This window comes from Pararge aegeria, chromosome 9 (genome assembly GCF_905163445.1).
Source record: "Pararge aegeria chromosome 9, ilParAegt1.1, whole genome shotgun sequence".
In the NCBI taxonomy this organism is placed as follows: Eukaryota; Metazoa; Arthropoda; class Insecta; order Lepidoptera; family Nymphalidae; genus Pararge; species Pararge aegeria.
Genome location: NC_053188.1, coordinates 2973729 through 2995872, shown reverse-complemented (window position 1 = coordinate 2995872; position 22144 = coordinate 2973729). Strand labels below are relative to the sequence as shown.

The following is a 22144-nucleotide window of genomic DNA, read 5'->3' as shown; positions in this document are numbered from 1 at the left end:
TAGGTAAAGGCGTTATGGAATTAAAAAATAAAAATAGCACGAAATACGATCCACTTAAATTCCGCATTTTTCGTTTAAGTTGTTAATTTATTTTTATATATTTTTACTATCATTTCACATGATCAAGTGCCCGTCTACTCACTAGTTCTGGACCTGAACTATATAGAATGATCGATGACTAGAATTTCAAAAGTAAACAAATCAATAAGATAACGTCAGATTGGTCAGTAAAATGGCGTAAGTTAACATCATCCAACACTAAAAATACCTTGAACATGAAAATGCGGTACATTCAAAAGAGTTTTTCTGCAATAAAAACAAACACTATTTGTTAAAATATAATTTATTCACTGTAAAATTAGTACAAAAATAAAAATGCGCTTATTATACTTAATTATTTACAAAATATACTTTTGATCTTAACTGTGTCATTCATTAGCTATGTACGAAATATTTGAATTCCATAAACATCATTTTATAATAATGCTACATTATAAGCGCCGAATACTGGCGGCTTTACTGAAAAATATAGTTCTGCGGTTTAATAGTTAGAGACCGATTTCTCTGAATCTATCATGATTAATCAAACATTCAAAAGGATAAGACATTGTAGCATTGATTAAGCACACAACAGTACAGAGCTTTCGCGTAAGTGAGGACCCAAAGTAGTATAAAATTATAATCTTTAATTCAAATAATTTATTGAAGTCAATACAAAAACAAAGAATTCTACAGGCTTTTAAAATACACAGTTTTAGCATGACTGCAATAAATTCTGCCGACAGCAATAACTGCGATCAAGCATTAATCACTCTGACTTTAGCAAAACTCGAAAATACGATTGCTACGTAATTAAAAAAAAATAGGCGAAAAAAACAGTGACACCTTTTTTTAAAGCTGTATTTTGATGTTCTTCGTTATAAGTTGGAATAACCGACAAAGAGTTTAGTTCAATCCGTGACCTTGATTTTACGAGATTAATTTTACCAAAACTATTTCAATATGCACACTATCGTCTTTACACAATTGATTCGTTTACGTTGTTAGATTGGTTTGATACTTGGACCTTAGTCTGCTTTTGAAATTATGTCTGCTTTCGATCAGTGACAAAAAGTACGAACGAAAAAAAGTTTTTTATTTTTTAAACATCATTTGCAACAAATAGTCAAAGATGTTACTTTGCAGCATGCTTCTGATAAGCAGTGCACTTTTCTCTTTTATCAAATTAGCTCAATCTGAAAAACTAACGATAAACGAGCAAGAAATAAACAATTTGAACAAGAATCCCCTACAGGCTTGCCGTTTTCCAAGGTACACTTCTACCTGGATATTTTGTTTCTTGTCAAATTATTTAATACTAATAAACATTTATTTAATTTTTTTATTTTTTCATTTGTACTTTTGGTCATTAATCGTACGCAGACACAAAATTCTAATAGTAGAGTAGGGGCCATAGTCTAATGACCTCCAAAAATATGCTACAATCAATTGCACTTCTGTCAGTGGTTGTACAATGTGACAAAGATGGAAATGATGATTAGGAATCCTGACGTCAAGATACTGGCGCTACTTCCGTAGTTGACCCTCAACCAACTGTGTACTACCTCGTAATTGCTCGTTGACCAAACAATAGAGGCTCCGATGTTTTCCTTAATGTCATTGATGGATGCCCTCTCGCCAGCTGTGAAGATGCTGTCGTATTGGGTCGCGAAAGTTTCGATCTGTAGAAAATTGGGGGAGTCAAATACTGTACTTGTGTTACTTTAAATATGCTATTACTAAATTTGTGAATATGCTATTAAAAAAAAGTGATAAAATCTTCGGTAAAAAATTCCATACCATTATCTATAATAACGGAGATAAAATTATAAATAAATATACTACGTCCATAAACACATCGCATTCTAGCCCCAAAGTAAGCGTAGCATGTGTTGTGGGTACTAAGATAGCTGATGAATATTTTTATAAATATAATAACTTAAATAATTATATCATACAGATAAACACCCAGACCACCACCTGAAAAACATGATGGTTCATCCCATAAACATTTTCCAGTTGTGGGAATCGAACCCACGGCCTTGGGCTCAGAAAACACTGCCCACTGCGGCAACCCGCTGTCAAATGTCTATTGTATGGGTGTGACTCCCTTTTTTTATTGAATAAAAAGCTAAAACATATTATGTGAATATTTTAAGCCCTTAAAGATTTATTTTATTCTGTTTTTACAGCGGCAACAGGAATACAACACCTTGACATTTTGTGAAAATTTCAACTCTCTAACAATAATGAAACAGTTCATGAAATACAGACTGGTGACAGACGGACAAACAGACCGACCGGACGGACAGCGGAGACTTAGCAATTGGGTCCCGTTTTACCCTTTGGTTTGAACTATTGACAAGCAGTTTACCTACTTTGTAATTAGCTATCATTTTGGAGCTGAAAAGGGTCGTAATTGAATGGACAGTGTAAATTAGAAAAAGCGTTGTTTTACGATCTTATTTAATGTCCTTTCTAACTAATAAAAGACTGGTAGAAAAATGTATTCAGTCTTAAAGTTTGTACATGTTATTTTTTGCTAAAAAAGAATTAAAACAAACATAAATAGTTATCATTGAATATAAAAAGTATATCGATCAACAGACAGAGTTTGATATTTAAATCACAATGTGAACGTTATGTCAACTTTTTATTATTGTTTTACATGATAAACTCGCCAAAACTGGGTTTAGAGTTTTTAAGGTTGCAATATGTAAATGTCAATAAACTAGTAACCTATTTTTTTGGTATATTTTAGGATGATAATACTTTAAGCTTACCTTTTTCAGATGGGCCCTTGTGGTCAATCTTCTAGCCAACGCGTTGAGGATGTTTGTTGTACCAGTCAGCCCTTGCACTCTGTCAAATAATATACACAAATTAATATACCTGCCCATCACAAAAATTTAACTAACATGCCTCACTGTCTGTTGTATACAACCTGTAAATGAAAACCGAAATAATACTTCATAGGCTTTTGACATACAATAAGTACTGTCTCTAAAACTTATCTGTGAAACCGAAAACCTAGTAGTTTTTGAGTTAACCACTGCCATAATTTTTACTGAAAGAAAACAAACACAACCCTTTTTTTCTTTTAGCGTGGTGGAAAAGCTTTATTGCTACCTCCGACCCTTGGGCAGGACGAAGGTTATGTGGGACTCCCCCCTCTAAAGCGGGTATGCCCACGCTAAAAACCACCACGGCATGTGCCGTCTTATTGGCTTTGTTCGACGCCCAGGAACCCGTTGTATACCGCCCGGACGTCTACCAACCACCCCAACCGATTGTTGGGACTCCCGCGCTACGAGGAGGGGATCAGAACTGCTTGAACCCCACCTCGGACCGTAGAGAGTCGTGTAGCTAGAATCAGATACAGCCCTAACATAAAATTCAAAAGTAACATAAAGTGACTCCTGTCACTTGATAAGGTACGCGTTGCGTAGCGTAGGAAATTATCACTTGTTTTAACGGTGATAGAAAACATCGTGATAAAACCTCCTCCATGCATGAGAGTTCTCTATAATGTTCTCAAAAAAATATGCAAATCCTTTTCATAAGCTCACCTCGGTTGTATCGCAGCGAAGTTTTTGACGACAAATTCTAAGGCTGCCTCCATGTTTGCCGGGCTCGCGTTGATGGTGGAGACGAGGACAGTGTGCCTGTCCTGCTCTCGCACACTCGAGTTCTCATCTATAATTTGTCCAAGGTAGCTGGAAAATAAAAAATAATGATTTTTATTAAATTCTTCTACAAGTCAAATTGATTGCAATCTCACCTAGTAGTAGTGTTGATGCAATCTGAAGAGGGTAACGGGCTAACCTTTTAGGGGTATGGCTGGGATATCAAACCAATATCGGTTTCAACGCGACATCGTACCGGAACACTAAATCGCTTAGCGGTACGTCTTTTTTGGTAGGGTGGTAACTAGCCACGGCCGAATCTTCCCACCATACCAGACCAGAGAAAATTCAGAAATTACAAATTCCGGTGAATAAACCAGGACCTTCCTCTTAAAACCACAGCGCTTACCTTTGCGCCAGGGACGTCATCAAAACCACTCACTCGGCAATGTTTCATTACAACTGTTATTTTAAGGTAAAATACCTCATTAAATTTAATAAGTTCAGCGGAGTTTTAATCTATTCATACGTTGTAATTTGATCTATTCATACGTTGTAATTTGTTGAACAGTGCGTGTTGCCAGTGATGACCTATGGCTCTGAAACATGGTCGTTAACTATGGGCCTCATAAGAAGGCTTAGAGTCACTCAGCGGGCGATGGAGAGAGCTATGCTCGGAGTATCTCTACGCGATCGAATCAGAAATGTGGAGATTCGTAGAAGAACCAAAGTTACCGACATAGCTCAACGAGTCGCGAAGCTTAAGTGGCAATGGGCCGGGCACATAGTTCGGAGAAAGGATGGACGTTGGGGTCCCAAGGTGCTGGAATGGCAGCCCCGTACTGGTAAGCGCAGCGTTGGTCGACCCCCAACGAGGTGGACAGACGACATTAAGCGCGTCGCAGGTAGCCGTTGGATACAAGCGGCTCAGAATCGTGGAACTTGGAACTTCCTACAAAAGACCTATGTCCAGCAGTGGACGTCTATCGGTTGATGTGATGAATTTGATTTAAATCAAAATACATTCCTCATCCGAAAAAATTCTGTTAATCATTGACGAGTTATGGCATTCCGCGTAATTTGAATGTTGGTCTCTAGCTTCATCGAATGAGAGTTTTCACTCGCCAAAGCAATCGTAATGGACAAGGAAATTTTCAATGACCTGTAATATTACAGGTCATTGAAAATTTCCTCCAAAACTTATCGTCAAAACCTTTTATTGTAGTTTATTGCTATTAAGTACATTTAACGCGGAGGTTGTAATATTTTTTTAACTTTTACTTATGAACAGGAAGAGAAAACAAGGCGATCTCTTCTTTATATAAAGATGCGCAAAAACGACAATAGTCGAGAAATAAGATACAAAAAAGCTGGCTAGCTATGTTACCAGTATCTCTACGTCATGAAGCGTGAGATCTATGAAAGAACTAGAGCTACCGTAATTGCAATGGGCGAGGCTCATAGCTTGAAGAATCAATAAATGTTGGGTCCCTAAGGTGCTGGATTGGCGATTCCGTGACGGAAGTCAAAGTCAAAGTCAAATATGTCTTTATTCAAATAGGCACATAGATGGCACTTTTGATGCGTTATAAAACGAACGGGTAAGTCCCCAACGAGGTAGACAGAGGACACCAAGCGAGTCACTGGGAGCTGCTGGAGGCAGTGGATTTTGAAACTCCCTACAAAATAATGTTCAGCAGTGAACGTAATTCGATTGAAGTGCTGATGATGAACATACAAAAGTACTAGGATTACAGGAAATAAAGAGGTAATACTTACAAGTTTCTTAAAGTTTCATTGGAAGTGCATCCAAGTGAGTTCAGCAGAATGGCCTGCTCACTAGAGTCCTGGCTGGCGATATACCTTTCCCACAGGAAGTTGAAGTTTGCAGCATCGCCTCCCCGCAGGCCGGAGCAGAATACCGTCGTTTGAATATCCGGATTAATACTATTGCCTGAGAGAACAAATACAGTAAAAGTAAGAAAGTTGAGAAGGTAAGGTAAGGTTCTGAATTATCTGAGTAATTTAAAATAGAAAAATAACATACAAAGTGTCACATTGTGTAGGTGTCAAGCCTCATGTACCTGTTATTACACCGGCAACCACGCCTTTCAGTGCTGCTTCGAGGCAGAAAAAAGCATAGCGACACTTCCCCGGACGAGCTTTGCCACTTACCCAGATTAACATCCAACGATCCCATTTCTTTTCTCATCTACCCTAATACCCCAAGGGTTTCCTAGCTATGTGTCCTGCATATTGCCTTTACAGCTTTGCGACTGGTTAAACCTCCATCATTCCTGACGGAGAGATTCCCTAGCTCCTCCATCGCCCGCTGAGACTTCGAGCGTTCTTGAGTGATAGTTAGAGACCACATTTTGGCCATAAGTCATCACTGGCAACACTTACTATTCGAAGACTGTGATCTTAACGCAATGAGGAAATTAGGAAGAGAAGTTGTCATGAATTTTCCTGAATGATGTTCCTCCGGGTTGGATTACGTAGTTTGCCTCGTGCCTTCGTTATAGCTGTTTAGGAGACTTAAGGTAAACTTACTCGGATTATTCCTAAACTGTTCCAACAGCGCCTGTGATTGGTTCACACATTGCTCGTTGCCAAGACGGCAGTTGAGGTTTAGGATGATATTCCTGTGGAAGGGCGTGACGTGCTCTTCCGTTTCTTTAGCAATGAATCCTAGTCTTTCATAAGACGGACCGGTGATATGAAGGATGTATGCCTGTAGACAGTTAAGGATACATTGGTCATTGCGGTTGTATATAAATCTCGAACTAAACTAAATCAACAGTAGATGTGATAGCTTTAATTAAAAAGTAACAAAATAAACTTTGTTAAAAAGCAAGAAATAAATATTTTCTACAACATTTTGATGTCGGTGCCTCGACATGATTTATTGTGTTATTATGAATTGTTGTCGTTTTATTTATTGTTTAGTTTCCGGTGGCCATCCGTGGTCTTCATCATCAGTTTCACTTTGCCAAATATATATATATATATATGTTTGTTACCTCAGAACTGTCATTTATGAGCCAATAATATATATGAATCTATATGTAATATATATAATATATATAAATATATACATATACATGAATCTATATGTAACATGTATAAGTGCATATATATACAAATATATGTAATATGTATATATATGCACCTATATTATTGGCTTTATTTTTCTATAGTAATAGTTGATGAACCAAGCACACGGCTCACCTGATGGTAAGTGGAAAACCATCGCCTATAAACAAAGCAACACTTCACATGGCATGCAAGGAGAACGTCCTGCAACATGCCGCTATCTGTCCATAAAATTGAGGCGTAGTATAACATCTACGCCTCAAATTGATAAGTGCCTGTTATTATACCTACCACGCCCTTCAGACCGGAACACAGCAATGCTGCTTAGCCGCAGAAATAAGCAAGCAATAGTATTTCTCCGAAGAGCTCTGTCACAGCTTTACTACTACTCAATTGAAAACCTCCTCCTTTTTGTAAGTCGGTTAAAAAAGATGGTCTCCGGTGGCAGATGCCTCTCTTTCTTACGTTTAGGGTTATTAGCAATCTACCGGGTGAGGGTAGTTCGCTTTAATATGATACCTGGAATACTGCATACGCTGGAGATCCACTGAGCACTGTGTCGAGATAGTTAAATGCGTTGTTGGCTGAACCCCACGCGATGTAATCAGTCTCGTTGATCAAATAGCGGGACACTTCGAAGGCATTCGAATAACTCTGTAATGGAAAACAAGTTATATAACAATATCACAGAATTAAGAACTTACAGAACCCTCATTCAGTGTCAACGCTCCGCACACGTCTCACTTCACACCCAAGAAATAATATACTACGTCGATACACATATCGCCATCTAGTCCCAAAGTAAGCGTAGCTCGTGTTATGGGTACTAAGATAACTGATGAATATTTTTTATGAATAATATACATAAATACTTATAATATATAGATAAACACCCAGACACTGAAAAACATTCGTGTGCATCACACAAATACTGTCCAGTTGTGGGAATCGAACCCACGGCCTTGGACAAAGAAAGCAGGATCGCTACAAACTGCACCAATCAGCCGTCAAAATACAGTTAAACTATAAACCTATACACCGCTTCCTAGTCTATCACTGATTTTTGTTTTGAATAATACATAATATATTATTATTACTAATATTATAAATGTGATTGTAAGTTTGTTTGTTACTCTTTCACGCAAAAACTACTTAACCGATCCTCATGAAACTTTGTACACATACACCATAACTCCGTCAAATTATAACAGATTTAAATAATTATTTTTGTACTATAGAGGTTAATGTGTGTTTAATTTGCCCAAACTGTGGTTAGAGAAAAAGGACAGCGAATTCCTCAGCGGACATCAGCAAACCCCTAATTTAAAGCTTAGCGATACTGAATACTTTAATTTTTTTTAGAACTACAACTAAATTTAATGCCACATCAAAAAACAAAAACAAACGCAGACGAAATCGCGAGCAATAGCTAGTAACATATATAAATAACTACATGCATTATTTGATCGACTCGCTTAGAACAAAATAGCCATTCCAAATGCACCCACAGTCTTGCTGACCAATTTTGACCACGGTGGTCAATCTCCAAGGAGTATTACACTCTTTATTCCCTCACTCTCATGGTCCGATAGGATGGCACCTCGACCAGAAAAGCTTAACGCCCTCCGAGGCAAGGGGGTGAAAATTTTCAAACTCCATGCTGGTACTAACTAAGAATTTCTTGATAGAAAAACCCAGTACTATAATTTACCGAAAGCAATGAATGCTACAACTCAGACGGTACCCATTTATGTTAATGCACTTATAATTTGTGCAGTGATATTATGAAAATACAGACCGATTTGCATTGTGCAATGAAGCGGCGACGAACTTGTGCCGAATAAAAATCTAGGAACCGAGATGAAATAAAGCTGGTTGGCCATCACAAATTATTGCAATCCGCACGTGCCGCAAAATGCGCAATATCCAATGCAAACGCTAACCTAGTAAATACTGACCAAACTAGATTTGCTAAGTTAGATAGGAATTTTGCTCGACTACGGAATGGCTATGGAATGACTATGAGTTTAGCAGTCATTTGGCCTTGACCCAACCGACTTGACTGCTTGTGACTTGAAGCTTTGTGTTATGAGTTTTAAGTGTTGTGACGTAAAATAAACTTTGCCAGTTGTAAACGAAGATGAAAAAACTAAGTAACGACTGTGATTGAATCGCATACAGAATCCCATAATGCACTAGAAAGGCATTAAGGGATTTGGTCAGGAAATTTTGATTTTTGTGCGATTAACATGAATGTTTTTCAGTGTCTGGGTGTTACCTGTATATTATAAGTATTTATGTGTTTATTCATAATAAAATATTCATCAGCTATCTTAGTACCTACAAGCTACGCTCACGTACGTAGCGCATATACGCGTACGTATTGTCGTAGTATATTTATATTTATATACTTTGGGTAGATATTGTATGTGAGTGCTTTTAAATTTTGTAATTTATGTAGCATCCCCTTTGCACGGGGACATAGGCTATCAGACTCCATGACAAATTTAATGATAATAATTAACATCATCATCAACCCATAACAGGCCATAAAAGGGCACATAACTCCTCTTAAATTGAGAAAGGCGCAGGTCGTAGTTGTAGACTACGACCTGCGCCTTTCTCATTGCTCATCAACCATCTAGTGAAGTGTACCAATCTACACTGATAAAGTATACATTGGTACACTTCACACGCCTTTGAGTACTCTCAGACATGCGGGTTTCCTCTCAATGTTTTGCTCTATCGTTAAAGTATGCGATATTTAATTGCTTAAAACGCACACTAGTTAGAAAATTCAGACGTGCATGCCAGGAATTGAGCTCGCCCCACCCAAAGAAGAAGCGTAAATTCCCACCACTATGATATAAGTGCCAATAATAAAATTAAAGATGTAGATATAAATGTCTAAAACGTGCAAAGACGAAACATGTTAAGAAGTGTGATAAAAGATGTGCGATCAGCTTTGCCATAACTTTTGTATAAATTACACTGGAACGTTCCATTTTGAAATAACTAGTTAAATACTAGTTGCAATTCCAATCGCAATTGCTAGTTCGGGAAAGTTGTAATTAAGCCGAGCACATTTTCAATTAAATTAGCTCGTAAGAAAATTTCGACTTTGAGAAATAAGTGCAAGTAATCAGACTTAAGTTGGAACGAAGTTCCTACACGCGGCTTGCGGAATTACGAGTAACTGGTAGAATTCGTCACGTAAAGAAGTTGCGTTATGCCCCTTCCACTGGATTCGGTTTTGATCTGCATAATTCGGATATTATCGTCAAGCGCTGGTCGCCGTATTTGTTAACCACCATGTTATCATGTTACTTTTTTCACAAAAAGTAGGGTACAGCATTTCGTTCCATCGACAGTTTCCGACCTTTACTTATTCAGCTTGTCTTGGTTGATATGATAATGACGATGATACTAGGCACACATATAATCTGACCCATCCAGCAACAGACGAGAGCTCTGCATTTGAAATTGTCGACGAGTTAAAATATATACGCACGAATCATTTGGGTAGGGTCATTTTGGAGAAAGAGGTGAATCCTATCCCAGAAACATGGGCACTTATTATGCACCTGATAAGAAGGCGCATAGTTTCGCTGCAGGTGATGCTAGGCTTGGAGTATTTGTCCGTTATCAAAGGAGAACCGTAATAACCCAGAGCTACTCATATCGTGGAACGAGTTGAAAAGCTAAAATAGTAAAGGTCGGGAACCGTCGCACTCTCTTTCTCCTCTCACAATGAGAAGAGGGTAAAGCCGTAGTCCCCCACGCTGGCCCAGTGCGGATTGGTGGACTTTAAGAAAATTACGTAGAACTCTCAGGCATGCAGGTTTCCTCACGATGGTTTCCTTCACCGTTAGAGCAAATTATATTTTAATTGCTTAAAAGTACACAATTTAGATTCTAATCTTTCTGGGTTTCAATCTCGGCCCCCAGAAAGTGAACTCGAGGTCTGAGCTAGCTGGGAATACTGGGCTATTACGGCTTTTTGGCCTAGTAACAGGACAAATATTTGGCTATTTCTCTGTTGTACAGTTTGAATAGATGACGCCCATTGTTGCAGCCACACGTATCAATAACGGTCGACCGGTCACTATCTGGATACCATTCAGAAACTCCAATAGCCGATACTAATACTGCATCTACCTATTAATATTTCAATACTAATATGTAAAATGAAAATCACGTTTAATCTATCTGTAAATCGTCAATAACTATAAAAAGCTTTGTCCTGGCTAACAGACAACCTACAACCCAAACGGCTGAACGGTTAATAGAATATGTTTATAGCAACCTAAAATTGGTTGTGATACAGATTTATAGTCGGTTAATTAGGGGGTGGAAATGTCTATACAAGTGCTTCAATTTCATGAGATAATTTCAATATTTGGACTATCGGAAATGAAAACACATGGTTCATAGTTTTTGATAATTCTACACCCAATGAGAAATAGTTTCACGTCTTACCAACAGAACTCGTTATTTTGCCTTTCAGTTAAAAATAAAGTACCTACTTGTTTCATAATTTTGAAAATTTAAACCTTAGGGTTTAAATTTTCAAAATTAAAAAAGAGTATGTTTACAATATAGCTTGCTATTTTCAAGTTAAAGACTTATAATTTTGTATTTACACTATGGGTAAAATATTAAAAGAACGACGTGTTTCACAGTTTATATAAACTATTGAGGGTATCAAGGGCGTTCAAGGTTGGCAAAACCATTTTATCTATACCGATGTCTAAATATTGTTAAAGTGTGTAGTTTCGAAAAGTGTCATTCTGTAGTTTCGAAATAACTGCCTTAATTACGTTAACGTGATACGTGATAGCATAAACCTAACAAGAGGTTCTGGATTTGATTTGACTCATCACGGGTGTCAAAGAGAAACAGTTTTACTTTTATAAAATAAAAAAAACAGTGGGATAAACCCGATGTTATTGACAACAATCCATATATTTATCAGTGACGCACAGACACAAAACATACGCACACTAACGTGTAATGCTTTTCCGTGATAAGATAGGTCTTGGTTGGTATTTACTTTTATGCTGTCCATCAGTAAAAGTGAGTAATAACATTTGGTGAACTATGAGTCAATAAAATCAGTGCACAAAAACCACAGACTTGTTACTGACTCAAAGTTGGCCCACATAGCAAAATTGTTAAATTTAACTTCTGCGCAGGTCGATCGTCAGATGTCTTTTTACGTGAGGACTTGACATGAGGACGTGAGGACTACTTTACCATATATTTATTTTATTTTATGTATGTGTATTTATGCATATTTATTAGTATATATTATATTTCTATATAATTTTTTATTTATACATTTATTATTTTATTTAATTATTTAGTCCACCACGCTGGCCCAGTGTGGATTGGTAGACTCCACACACCATTCAGAAAATTATGTAGAACTATGCAGGTTTCCTCACGATGTTTTCCTTCACTGTTTAAGCAAGTGATATTTAATTACTTAAAACGCACAGACCTATGAAAAGTTAGAGGTGCGTGCTGGGATTCTAACTCGGCCACCCCGCAAGTGAACCCAATGCGCTATCACGGCATTGATTAATTAGTGATTAATAAATACTCACCGTTCTTCCATTTCTGGCCATGTTGAAAACGTCGTCGACAATTTGAGCACGGTTAAGCAAGTGAATAATGCTGTGAGACGTGGATAAAACACGGGCTAGAGCACGCCAGTTCTGATCATCGTAGTTTACTCGATAGTAACCTAAAAAAAAAGATGAAGAGTTTGTTTGATTACTTGAACGCGATGTTTTTAGGAACTACTTTTGATTACAAAAATTGAAAACCTATTTATCGATCATGCTAAGACCAATAGCATCAATTAAGAGTGTTTCCAAATAGAGGGGGGTTTGTTTTATTTTTAGAGCTTCCTCTACAAGTTTGACAAAGTTGTTAAAGTTTTAAAAAAAAGTCCACTAAATTATATAAGGGCTAACTTGTAGTGAAAAAAAAAAATCATAAATCCCGAAAAATAAACTACTTTAACATTCATTCAAAATTATCATAGAAAATGTACTCACTAGCTTGTTGCTTGTTTACAATGAACCATTCAGCGTCTGAGAGCCCAGGAATGTCGACGGCTAGAGCTGGTCCAGTAGGTTGCAGCCAGGTTTGAGGCTTGGTATCACTGAAGTCAGGGTTGGTTGACAATACCCAGTTGATTGGTACGTGCCAGGTTGTTGGTGACGACAGAGTCGGGTCGGTGAGGTAACGTTGCTGTTAAAATAAAATGATAGCTTTATTAGTAACTGCAAGTCAATTCCCGGGAATTAAACCTTCTCGAGTGCTTGTACAATCATTCAACAGAAGGGCCGCATCTGAGGCATTAGCACTCGACAGGAAAAACCTCCTAGTGCGAGCGCTCACGGGGCACTGCGGGTTTAACATGTTTAACCTAAAGCTTCAGAATACAGATCTATGCAGACTCTGCAAGGAGGCTGCGGAGACGCCCCTTTATTGAATCTGCTCTTGCCCCGTCTTGATGCATAAACTTCCGGCAAAGAAACTGCTGTTCCTGGTGGCAACCAATACTTGCTGGGAGATCTAGACGGCGGCGTCACAATAGATCGCAACCGGTCGACGTGACGGGACCAGGCAAACCTGAGCCGCAAGCAGAAGAAAAAGAAGAAGAGAAGAACCGTAGGTCACTCAAGAAGAAGAATAGTAGGAACACTACAGAGCACAGGTGTTCCCTAAGAATGAGAAGCTTTCAGGCCTCAGTCCACTACTATAGCCATTGTTAAAATAATTACAGAGGAAGGCTTTGCTCAGCTGTAGGACATAAAGATGAAAGAGGTATTATTAACCCATTCTCTACACTACGATACGGGTTCAAGGAGTTTTAGTTTAATTAGTTTTAACGTTTAAACGATTTGAGTAGTTCCTTGCTAGCCAAGTAGGGATTGGTAGGCTTCTCACGCTCTTAAGAAGATGGAGAACTCTCAGGCATGCAGGTTTTCTAAAAGCAAGTTATATCTCGTTGCTTAAAACGCGAACCCCAAAGTCTTTACCATTAGGCTCTAACCGCTTAAAGAGGAGGTACCGGAAGCATACTGGACATTCCGGATATTTGTCTGGTGGGAGACTTTGGCCGTGGCTAGTTACTACCCTACCGACAAAGACGTGCCGCTAAGCGATTGAGTAGTAAAAATCTATTAGAGATATGACTACCATACTCCCTAACAGGTTAACCCGCCACCATCTTAGACTGCATATCACTAGGTGAGATTGAACTTGTAGCGGAATTTTAAAAGCAAAAGATTTGTGTGTTGAATAGTATACCTGTGAAATGGATATAGACTGGGCAGTAGGAGCCGACCTTCTGACAGTAAGAACGGGAAAACCTCCCCGAGTAGTCCAAGTCTCCATGATTACGGCAAGAGGTCTGGGTATACTGTGGTTGGATTCGTCGAGTGCTGCTTGCAAATGAACGTACAGTTCAGCTGGCACAACTGCTCTGCGTGTGCTGTAATAATTTAACTGTTATTGAAAATGTTATTGAAAGAACTGGAACTATTAATAATCTATGTAGAACACTTTTTCTGTCTACATGTTTAAGCTTTGATATCCCAGTGGGTAGGAGCTTGACTTTACTCTCGGGGGGCCGAGTTCAAATCGCAGCACGCCTCTAACTTTTCTAAGTTATGTGCGTTTTAAGTTATTAATATATCACTTGCTTCACCGGTGAAGGAAAACATCGTAAGGAAACCTGCATTCCTGAGAGTTCTAAATAATGTTCTCAAAGGTGTGTGGAGTCCCCCGATCCGCACTGGGCCAGCATGGTGGACTACGGCCTTAACTCCCACTGTGGGAGGAGACCCGTGCCCTATATTGGGCCGGTAATGGATTGATATGATGATGATGATGATTTTTATTAGCTTTACATGATTCAGATGAAATTCCTCATCATCATCTTCATCGACCCATTTCCCACTACAGGGCACGGGTCTCCTCTCAGAATGAGAAGGGTTTAGGCCTCAATCTACCACGCTGGCCCAGTGCAGATTGGTGGACTCCACACACCTTTGAGAACATTATTTAGAACTCTCAGGAATGCAGGTTTCCTCGCAATGTTTTCCATCACATAATCAAGTTATATATAAATTGCTTAAATTAAAAACGCACGTAACTCCGAAAAGTCATTGTTGCGTGCTGGGGCTCGAACACGGTCTCCGGAAAGTCTAAGCCTTACCCTCTATGCTATCACCGCTTCAAATTTCCAAACATTTTTCCTAAATAGAATAAAGATCAAACATTATATAATATGACTACACTGAGTTATATTACCGAGTAAGTAAATAGATTTTTTTTTAAATATTGTTGAATTCATACTGAATTCTACAACTAATAGAATTCCATATACACCAATATTCGTTATATATACACTATACGGTAAGGTATAATTTTTTCAAAAATTTGATATTTTTAAAGTTACAGAATAATGATACGATTTATAAAAACTTCCCACGAGCTCTCCGGCTAGAATTCAGTATTTTAAAGGCTATACCAATGTATGCAGATTAAAAGTAAAAAAAATGTCGCCCGATATAAAAAACGCAGTGAAATGAGCAACGTCGTTGTATTGTATCCCGTCATAGTACACAAAACACTGAGTTGTAAGGCAGCGCACAAACGTAGACAACTTTGTTTTATCAAAATGGTTTTGTTTTACCAGAACAGGTCACAGGCTCTTACGCTGGACACCATTGTGTTTTTTGCAAACCATATGAATGTCACACCAGCTCGAGTAAACTAAAGCTTTGAGATATTATGTGACATGAAATGAAGAAAATAAAGGTTTCTCATATTGATTATTATTTTAGAGGCGTAAATATGAAAACCTGGATAGCAGCTTCATGTTTGTGCCTTTTGGAGTAGAGTCTTTGGGACCGTGGGGTCCGGAGGCAAGAGCCCTTTCCAAGAATTATCGAAAAGGGCTATTTTAGTTTATTAAAGGAGTCTACCGGTGATCCTAGAGCGCGCAGTTACCTTGGCCAACGAATTAGTTTGGCCATCCAAAAGGGGAATGCTGCCAGCATCTTAGGAACTGTGCCTCGCTGCGGTGGTTTCGAGGACGTTTTAGATTTGATTTAGTTTTAAATAGTTTATTTTAGGTTATATTTATATTTTATTATTTAATAATTATTGTACGATGAATATCAGACGCGTCACACATTTTCGTCAACATATTGTGTAACATGACCTATGCTCACACAGAGATTTTCTAGTTTAGAAGGCACTTACTATTGTATTAGGAAACTACTTCAGATGTTTTGATGTAAGCTGGATGTATAATAAGTATTAGAAACTAACAAGAAACAGACCTATATGGTCTGCGTCTGCTTCATTAGTGAAAATAATATAAAAACTCGTGGCTGGTTTTAATATGGCCGCGATTGAAGATTTTTTTTTAAATACACCAACTAATAAGTATACAACGTGTAACCGAATTACGAAATGTTATTTACGGATGCATCAGTACATGAAATCAAAAGAAGCATATTTAATTTGAATGCTTTTGTATGGAAAATTGAAATACAATATGAAATATTGTCTGTGTATGTATGTAAAAATGTCACGTTTTGGTTAATTAAATTTTTTCAAGTTTTTTTCTCTCATTAATAATAATCATACCAATTTGTGAAATTATTATTTTAATAATAATTTCACAAATTGGTATGATTACACAATGAACATAATGTATAAATAAAGAAAATTACTCAGGTTTATTAAAATAATGTTTTTCGTTTGTGCAACGCCTAAACAGTTCCGTCTTTTATTTTTTGCGGTCGTGAAAAACTTATGTTCTTTTTAAAAGATTCCAGACGGCACTCGTCTTAAAGACGCTATACGATGCTGCGAGTATGAAGAGAAGATAAAAATATAGCAAAACTAAAACTTTTAAAGAGGAATTTTAAAACAGCCGGTTTTTTTAGACAGTTAAGTTTTGATTGAAACGCTGTCAGAATACATAAGTACAGTCGGAGGCATGCAAAGTCATGATTTGAAAGATATTATATAGTAGACGTTATTGTGGCAGAGCTCGTCCGGGGGAGTGCTATCACCATGCTTATTATAACTGCCGCTAAGCAGCATTGTTGCAATGCTGTGTTCCAATCCGAAGTGCCGATGGTAATCACAGGCACATGAGGCTAACTATGGGCATCATAAGAAGGCTCAGAGTCACTCAGCGGGCGATGGAGAAAGCTATGCTACGAGTATCTCTACGTGATCAAATCAGAAATGAGGAGATCCGTAGAAGAACTAGATTACCGACAAAGCTCAGCGAGTCGCGAAGCTGAAGTGGCAATGGGCAGGGCACATAGCTCGGAGAACCGATGGACGTTGGGGTCTTAACTCTTAAAGACTCTCTTGGGCCCATTTCATGGTAGTGTTTAATGTTTTTTTTTTATTGATTTAATGCATGTTTTATGCATAGTTAAAAAAAATATATTAGCATTCTGCACTCCTTCTCAATTCAACTATAAGTGTGGGAAATTTCATACTCTTTCGGTCCGCGCAAATTTCGTAAAGAGTGGTACACAGTTACTTCACGTATTAAGGTGCTGGAATGGCGACCCCGTAACGGTAAGCGCAGCGTAGGTCGGCCCCGAACGAGGTGGACAGATGACATCAGGCGAGTCGCTGGGAGCCGGGACCGTGTATTGTGGAACTCCCTACAAAAGACCTATGTCCAGCCGTGGACGTCGATTGGTTGAAATGATGATGATGAGGCTTAACACCTACGCCTCGGGTTGACGTACAAACAACATTTTGCAGGATGTGCTTATTTATTTATTATTTATGTACCATAAATTGTGATTGTGAACTTAAGATAAATATAAATATAAATAAATATACTACGAAAATACACACATCGCCATCTAGTCCCAAAGTAAGCGAAGCTTTTGTTATGGGTTCTAAGATAGCTGATGAATATTTTTTTATGAATATAATACACATAAATACTTATAATATACAGATAAACACCCAGACACTGAAAAATATTCATGTTCATCACACAAACATTTTGCAGTTGTGGGAATCGAACCCACGATCTTGGACTCAGAAAGCAGGGTCGCTGCCCACTGCGCCACTCGGCCGTCTTGAAGATACATGAAGTGTACAAAGGAAAGCTTATCTCTATAAGAGATCTCTTCCAGCTACCACAGGATGTGAGTAAGATGATTTAATTGTGGTATAGGTCAAATAAAGGTACAATATACTTCATAATGACTACTAAGGATATTCAATAAATCTAAATAATAACAAAATTCTACATACTAATACAAAAAAAATTGAAGATACTATAGATGTGTTCCTTTCATGCACTGCGAAGTGTTGCTTGTTTATAGGCGATGGTTTCCCACTTACCATCAGGTGGACTGCCTGCTTGGTCCATCAATTATTAAGTATAAAAAATAGGGCATACTTATTCACTAAATAGTAGACGAGGCCTTGCTGGAACACCTCAGGCGTGAGGAAGTGTTGCATCATGCGGATAACGGAGCCGGCTGCGAAAAAGAACAAATCGTTTTAACTTTATACTTGCTCTAGATAAAATTCAGATACTAAAACCGGTATTACTCTATTATTGTCACCGGTTGACCTGAAGTGATGCTGTGACCGCGCGCTCTCCGCCCTCTATCTCGAAAACGGTTCACCGTATAAAAAAATTGTTTAAACAAAATTTGCAGAGAATTTTGTATCCTACAATATTGATAATAAATACAAAAATAGCAAAAAAACCCATAGGAAATGAGATATTTCCAATAAAAAGCGCAAAAAACAGATTTTTGTGACCTTGAAATTTAATAGTTGCTTACACCATATGTAGGTTTTGAGACAACTTTTAGGGTGTCAATATACAAGTATTTACAGACTTACAGTTGGGTATCTCGAATTCCGAGATTCTTACCTAATTTAAGCTTAAATGACAAATACTCCCAAGGAAGTACGATTATTTTAGGTTATTAATTTTAAGCTTAATTCGGTATCCTCCGCGAAAAGCAAGAGAATCTGTATCGTGTAATTTTCGGTAATGAACCCTCTACGCAGGTTTCACTCGCCTCAGAATGTTGAGTATATAATTGATCGAAAGATTGACCGAAACCTATAATTGAAACACACCATTAAAGGATAACCGGTACCTTACTTCGGACTTCGTTAAGCGAGTTATGCCATCGGTCTGTGTTTATTTGACTCGTGTTAAATGAAATAAAGAAGGTTAAAGTTTTATGAGGGATAGTGTACTGTTTACTCTAGAAGTGATAACATCTCACTGTGTCCAACGAAACATAGAAAGTCATAAGAGCTTATATAAAACACAATATACTCGATAATGTTCTCAAAGGTGTGTGGAGTCCAACAATGTGCACAAGTCCAGCGTGGTGGACTACGGCCTTAACCCCTTCTCATTGTGGGAGACTATTATTTTAAAATATCAATTTAAAATTGACGTTGCCAAATTAAAGATTATAATTATGAAACTATAGCGTCATTAATATTAAAATAATACTATTTTGAATCATAACTTTGAGATCATGTTCTCATTAAAACGTATAATATTACATCTTATTATTTCATGGTACATTCAAATAACCCAGATTCAATCATCTTTTAAAAATATGTTCTATCGCATTTTTTATCAAGATAACAATAAGTTTTGTATCGCATTCTTTATAACGCAAGTTTTGATACCGTATCTTATCTAAAATACTTGAATGACCGCGACATACGTATTTGAATCTTATCTTAATCGCTTAGATGTTGAATTCAAATGACATTATTTTTCCTGCATTATAAGATCTGTAGGTGTCGCTAAATGAAAATACACATCTTTCAATTTGAGTGGGACCAGTGAAATTACTAAAACTGCATAAGTTATTTTTTTAGTAAGCCCGTACAACGATCACGAGGTTATCGATTCGAATCCCAGGTCGGACAAAAACAAATTTTCTTTCAAGAAATTTTCTTGGTTAACCTTATGCATAGAAATCATCTTACGATTCGATTTCGATTCTTCATTTAACGATGGAGCTGACATTGATGGATACCAAATTATCTTTAAAAGACTGGAGCCCATCTATTAACTGACTTGGGTTAACTTTGCTTACTCAGCGCCATCGGCTTATATGTATTTCTGTTGCTGTCTGTCTGTCAGCCACACATCATTGACGCAGTCATTTGTTATACGGAATTAAAAGTATTTTGAGTAAGGCAAAACGGGAGTAGGTTCCGTAAAAATTAAAGCTCCAAGAGCTAGAACAGATGTATTATTCGCCCACACCTCAGTAGTTTATGTAAATATGTTGAAATACTATTTGTATTGAATGTCATAGGTTTGTATATTTGGCACTTACAGTACGATTGAAATAAATTGACGCTCGGTATCTGATTTATTGAGGTCAGGTTTAGACTATGTAGCAGTACGCTGCGTTTCGTAATTTACGCGGGCGAAGCCGCAAGGCATCTGGTTGTATATTAAATAATAGCGATAAATTTTACAACGTGTTTATGGAGAACTGCCATACTAAAATGTAGAGTCGTTATTTCAATTCCCACGGCTCAAGTAGTGCCACCCGTGGGAGGCCACGATACTAGAGAAGAGGAGAGGGAAGAGCGTGATGACGCCCTAAGGGTTATAGCAGGTAATACAAATGTATAAATTATTAAGTTATACTCTGTAATCTGGTTAATCCAATATAGATTTAATGTAGAAATCCATATCAGTAGTTTTATTCCTTATCTGCTGAGTTTCTTGCCGGCTCTTCTCAGTGATTTCTGCCTTCCGAACGGTGGTAAGGTCACTACAAACAGACTGACTTGACGTTTCAAAAGCGCTTAAAAACCGGGCCTACTTGAAATAAACGAATTTTGAATTTTGAATTTTATGTTCACTACTTTCTCTTTCAATACATCTAAAAATATCAAATAAGCATACTTACATTTTTGGTAAGCGACAGCGTTAAAGGTACTGATGATTTGAGAGGGGGTGAACACTGGGTGCGTCATAGGGTTGATAGTCAGGACAGCATCGTTCTGCAGGACGTTTTGAAGAAGGAGAACGTACTGATCCATCATACGCCATTGTGGGAGGACCTGTAACGAGTGAAAGTATGAAAGTTTTAGGTAAATTAAATCCCTACTAATATTATAAATGTCAATGGAACTTTGTTTGTTACGCTTTCACGCAAAAACTACTAAAATGATCCTCATGAAACTTTGTACACATATTCTTGAAAGTGTTAGAAGTAATATAGAATTAAAATTTTTATCTCGACATTAAGCTCGGTTCCTTTGGCAGAGGGGATGAAAGTGTTTGAAGATTTTACATCATAACTCCGACAAATTATAACCGATTTAAATAATTATTTTTGTACTATAGAGGTTGTAATATGTGTTTAATTTTGCCCAATTTTTGTGTAGATCTGATGAATGTGGTTGGAGATAGAGGACAGAACTCCTCAGCAGACAGCTGCAAACTCTTCATTTAACTACAACTAAATTAAATGCCACATCAAAAAACAAAATCAAACGCAGACGAAGTCGCGGGCAACAGCTAGTAAATTATAAATAAATATATATCGACAAAACACACATTGCCATCTAGCCCCAAAATAAGCTTAGCTTATGCTTGTGCTCATAAAACATCTACTGCTAAGATGACTAATGAATATTTTTATGAAGACTATACATGAATAATACAATATACGGATAAGCAATTTATGATCTCAATTTTTTAGACGCCAGATCATCCATAAACCCTCCCCATTCTCATTCCTGAATGTTCTAGATTATAAAGCGCAATTGAAGTTCGAAGATTACATTACAAATTTCCAGAAAGGAGAACTCCGAATATTTATCTTACATAAATGAAATTACTAGCACAAATAACCAGTTAAAAGAATTAAGTTATTAAATGAAACTTGCATTTTGTACGGAAATATAAATTCAAACATTTCGTTTCATCATCTGTCTTAAACGAGTATACCTATTTGAATTGTAAAAGAGCTACATCATTAAGATACGGATATAAAGATTCAGGATATTTCTTTGTGAATAAAAAGTGATTGTTTTTGGATTGTGTTATAAATATTTAGTATTATTCCCCTAAATATCAATAGCGATTCGAAACCCTCGGAGTAATAAAACCTTTATTATATTTCAGGAGCCGGAGAAGAGACGGCGTCTTATTTTTCTCCGTGAAGTTTTTTGTTTGTGCTGTGTTTTCAAGGTAAAAAAACATGCTTAACATTGAATATGAAACATATTTAACATACAAATTTTTTAATTTAGGTTCTGGAGTTTATAACTCAAGAAAGCCTTATATTTCCTGT

The 22144-nt window shown here is 37.3% G+C and overlaps 1 protein-coding gene across 1 annotated transcript in view; it reads right to left on the bottom strand.

The window, feature by feature from the left end:
* Positions 1 to 1499: 1499 nt before the first annotated feature.
* LOC120626331 (aminopeptidase N-like) overlaps positions 1500 to 22144 on the bottom strand; it is a 33434-nt gene continuing 12789 nt past the window's right edge. The window contains exons 5-15 of the mRNA XM_039893822.1: positions 20753 to 20906; positions 18238 to 18319; positions 14088 to 14271; positions 12827 to 13022; positions 12371 to 12510; positions 7281 to 7415; positions 6219 to 6399; positions 5445 to 5619; positions 3609 to 3755; positions 2823 to 2901; positions 1500 to 1721 (exon numbers count right to left, since the gene is read on the bottom strand). Coding sequence (XP_039749756.1) covers positions 1500 to 1721; positions 2823 to 2901; positions 3609 to 3755; positions 5445 to 5619; positions 6219 to 6399; positions 7281 to 7415; positions 12371 to 12510; positions 12827 to 13022; positions 14088 to 14271; positions 18238 to 18319; positions 20753 to 20906 — 1695 coding nt within the window. The remainder of the gene's footprint in view (positions 1722 to 2822; positions 2902 to 3608; positions 3756 to 5444; positions 5620 to 6218; positions 6400 to 7280; positions 7416 to 12370; positions 12511 to 12826; positions 13023 to 14087; positions 14272 to 18237; positions 18320 to 20752; positions 20907 to 22144) is intronic.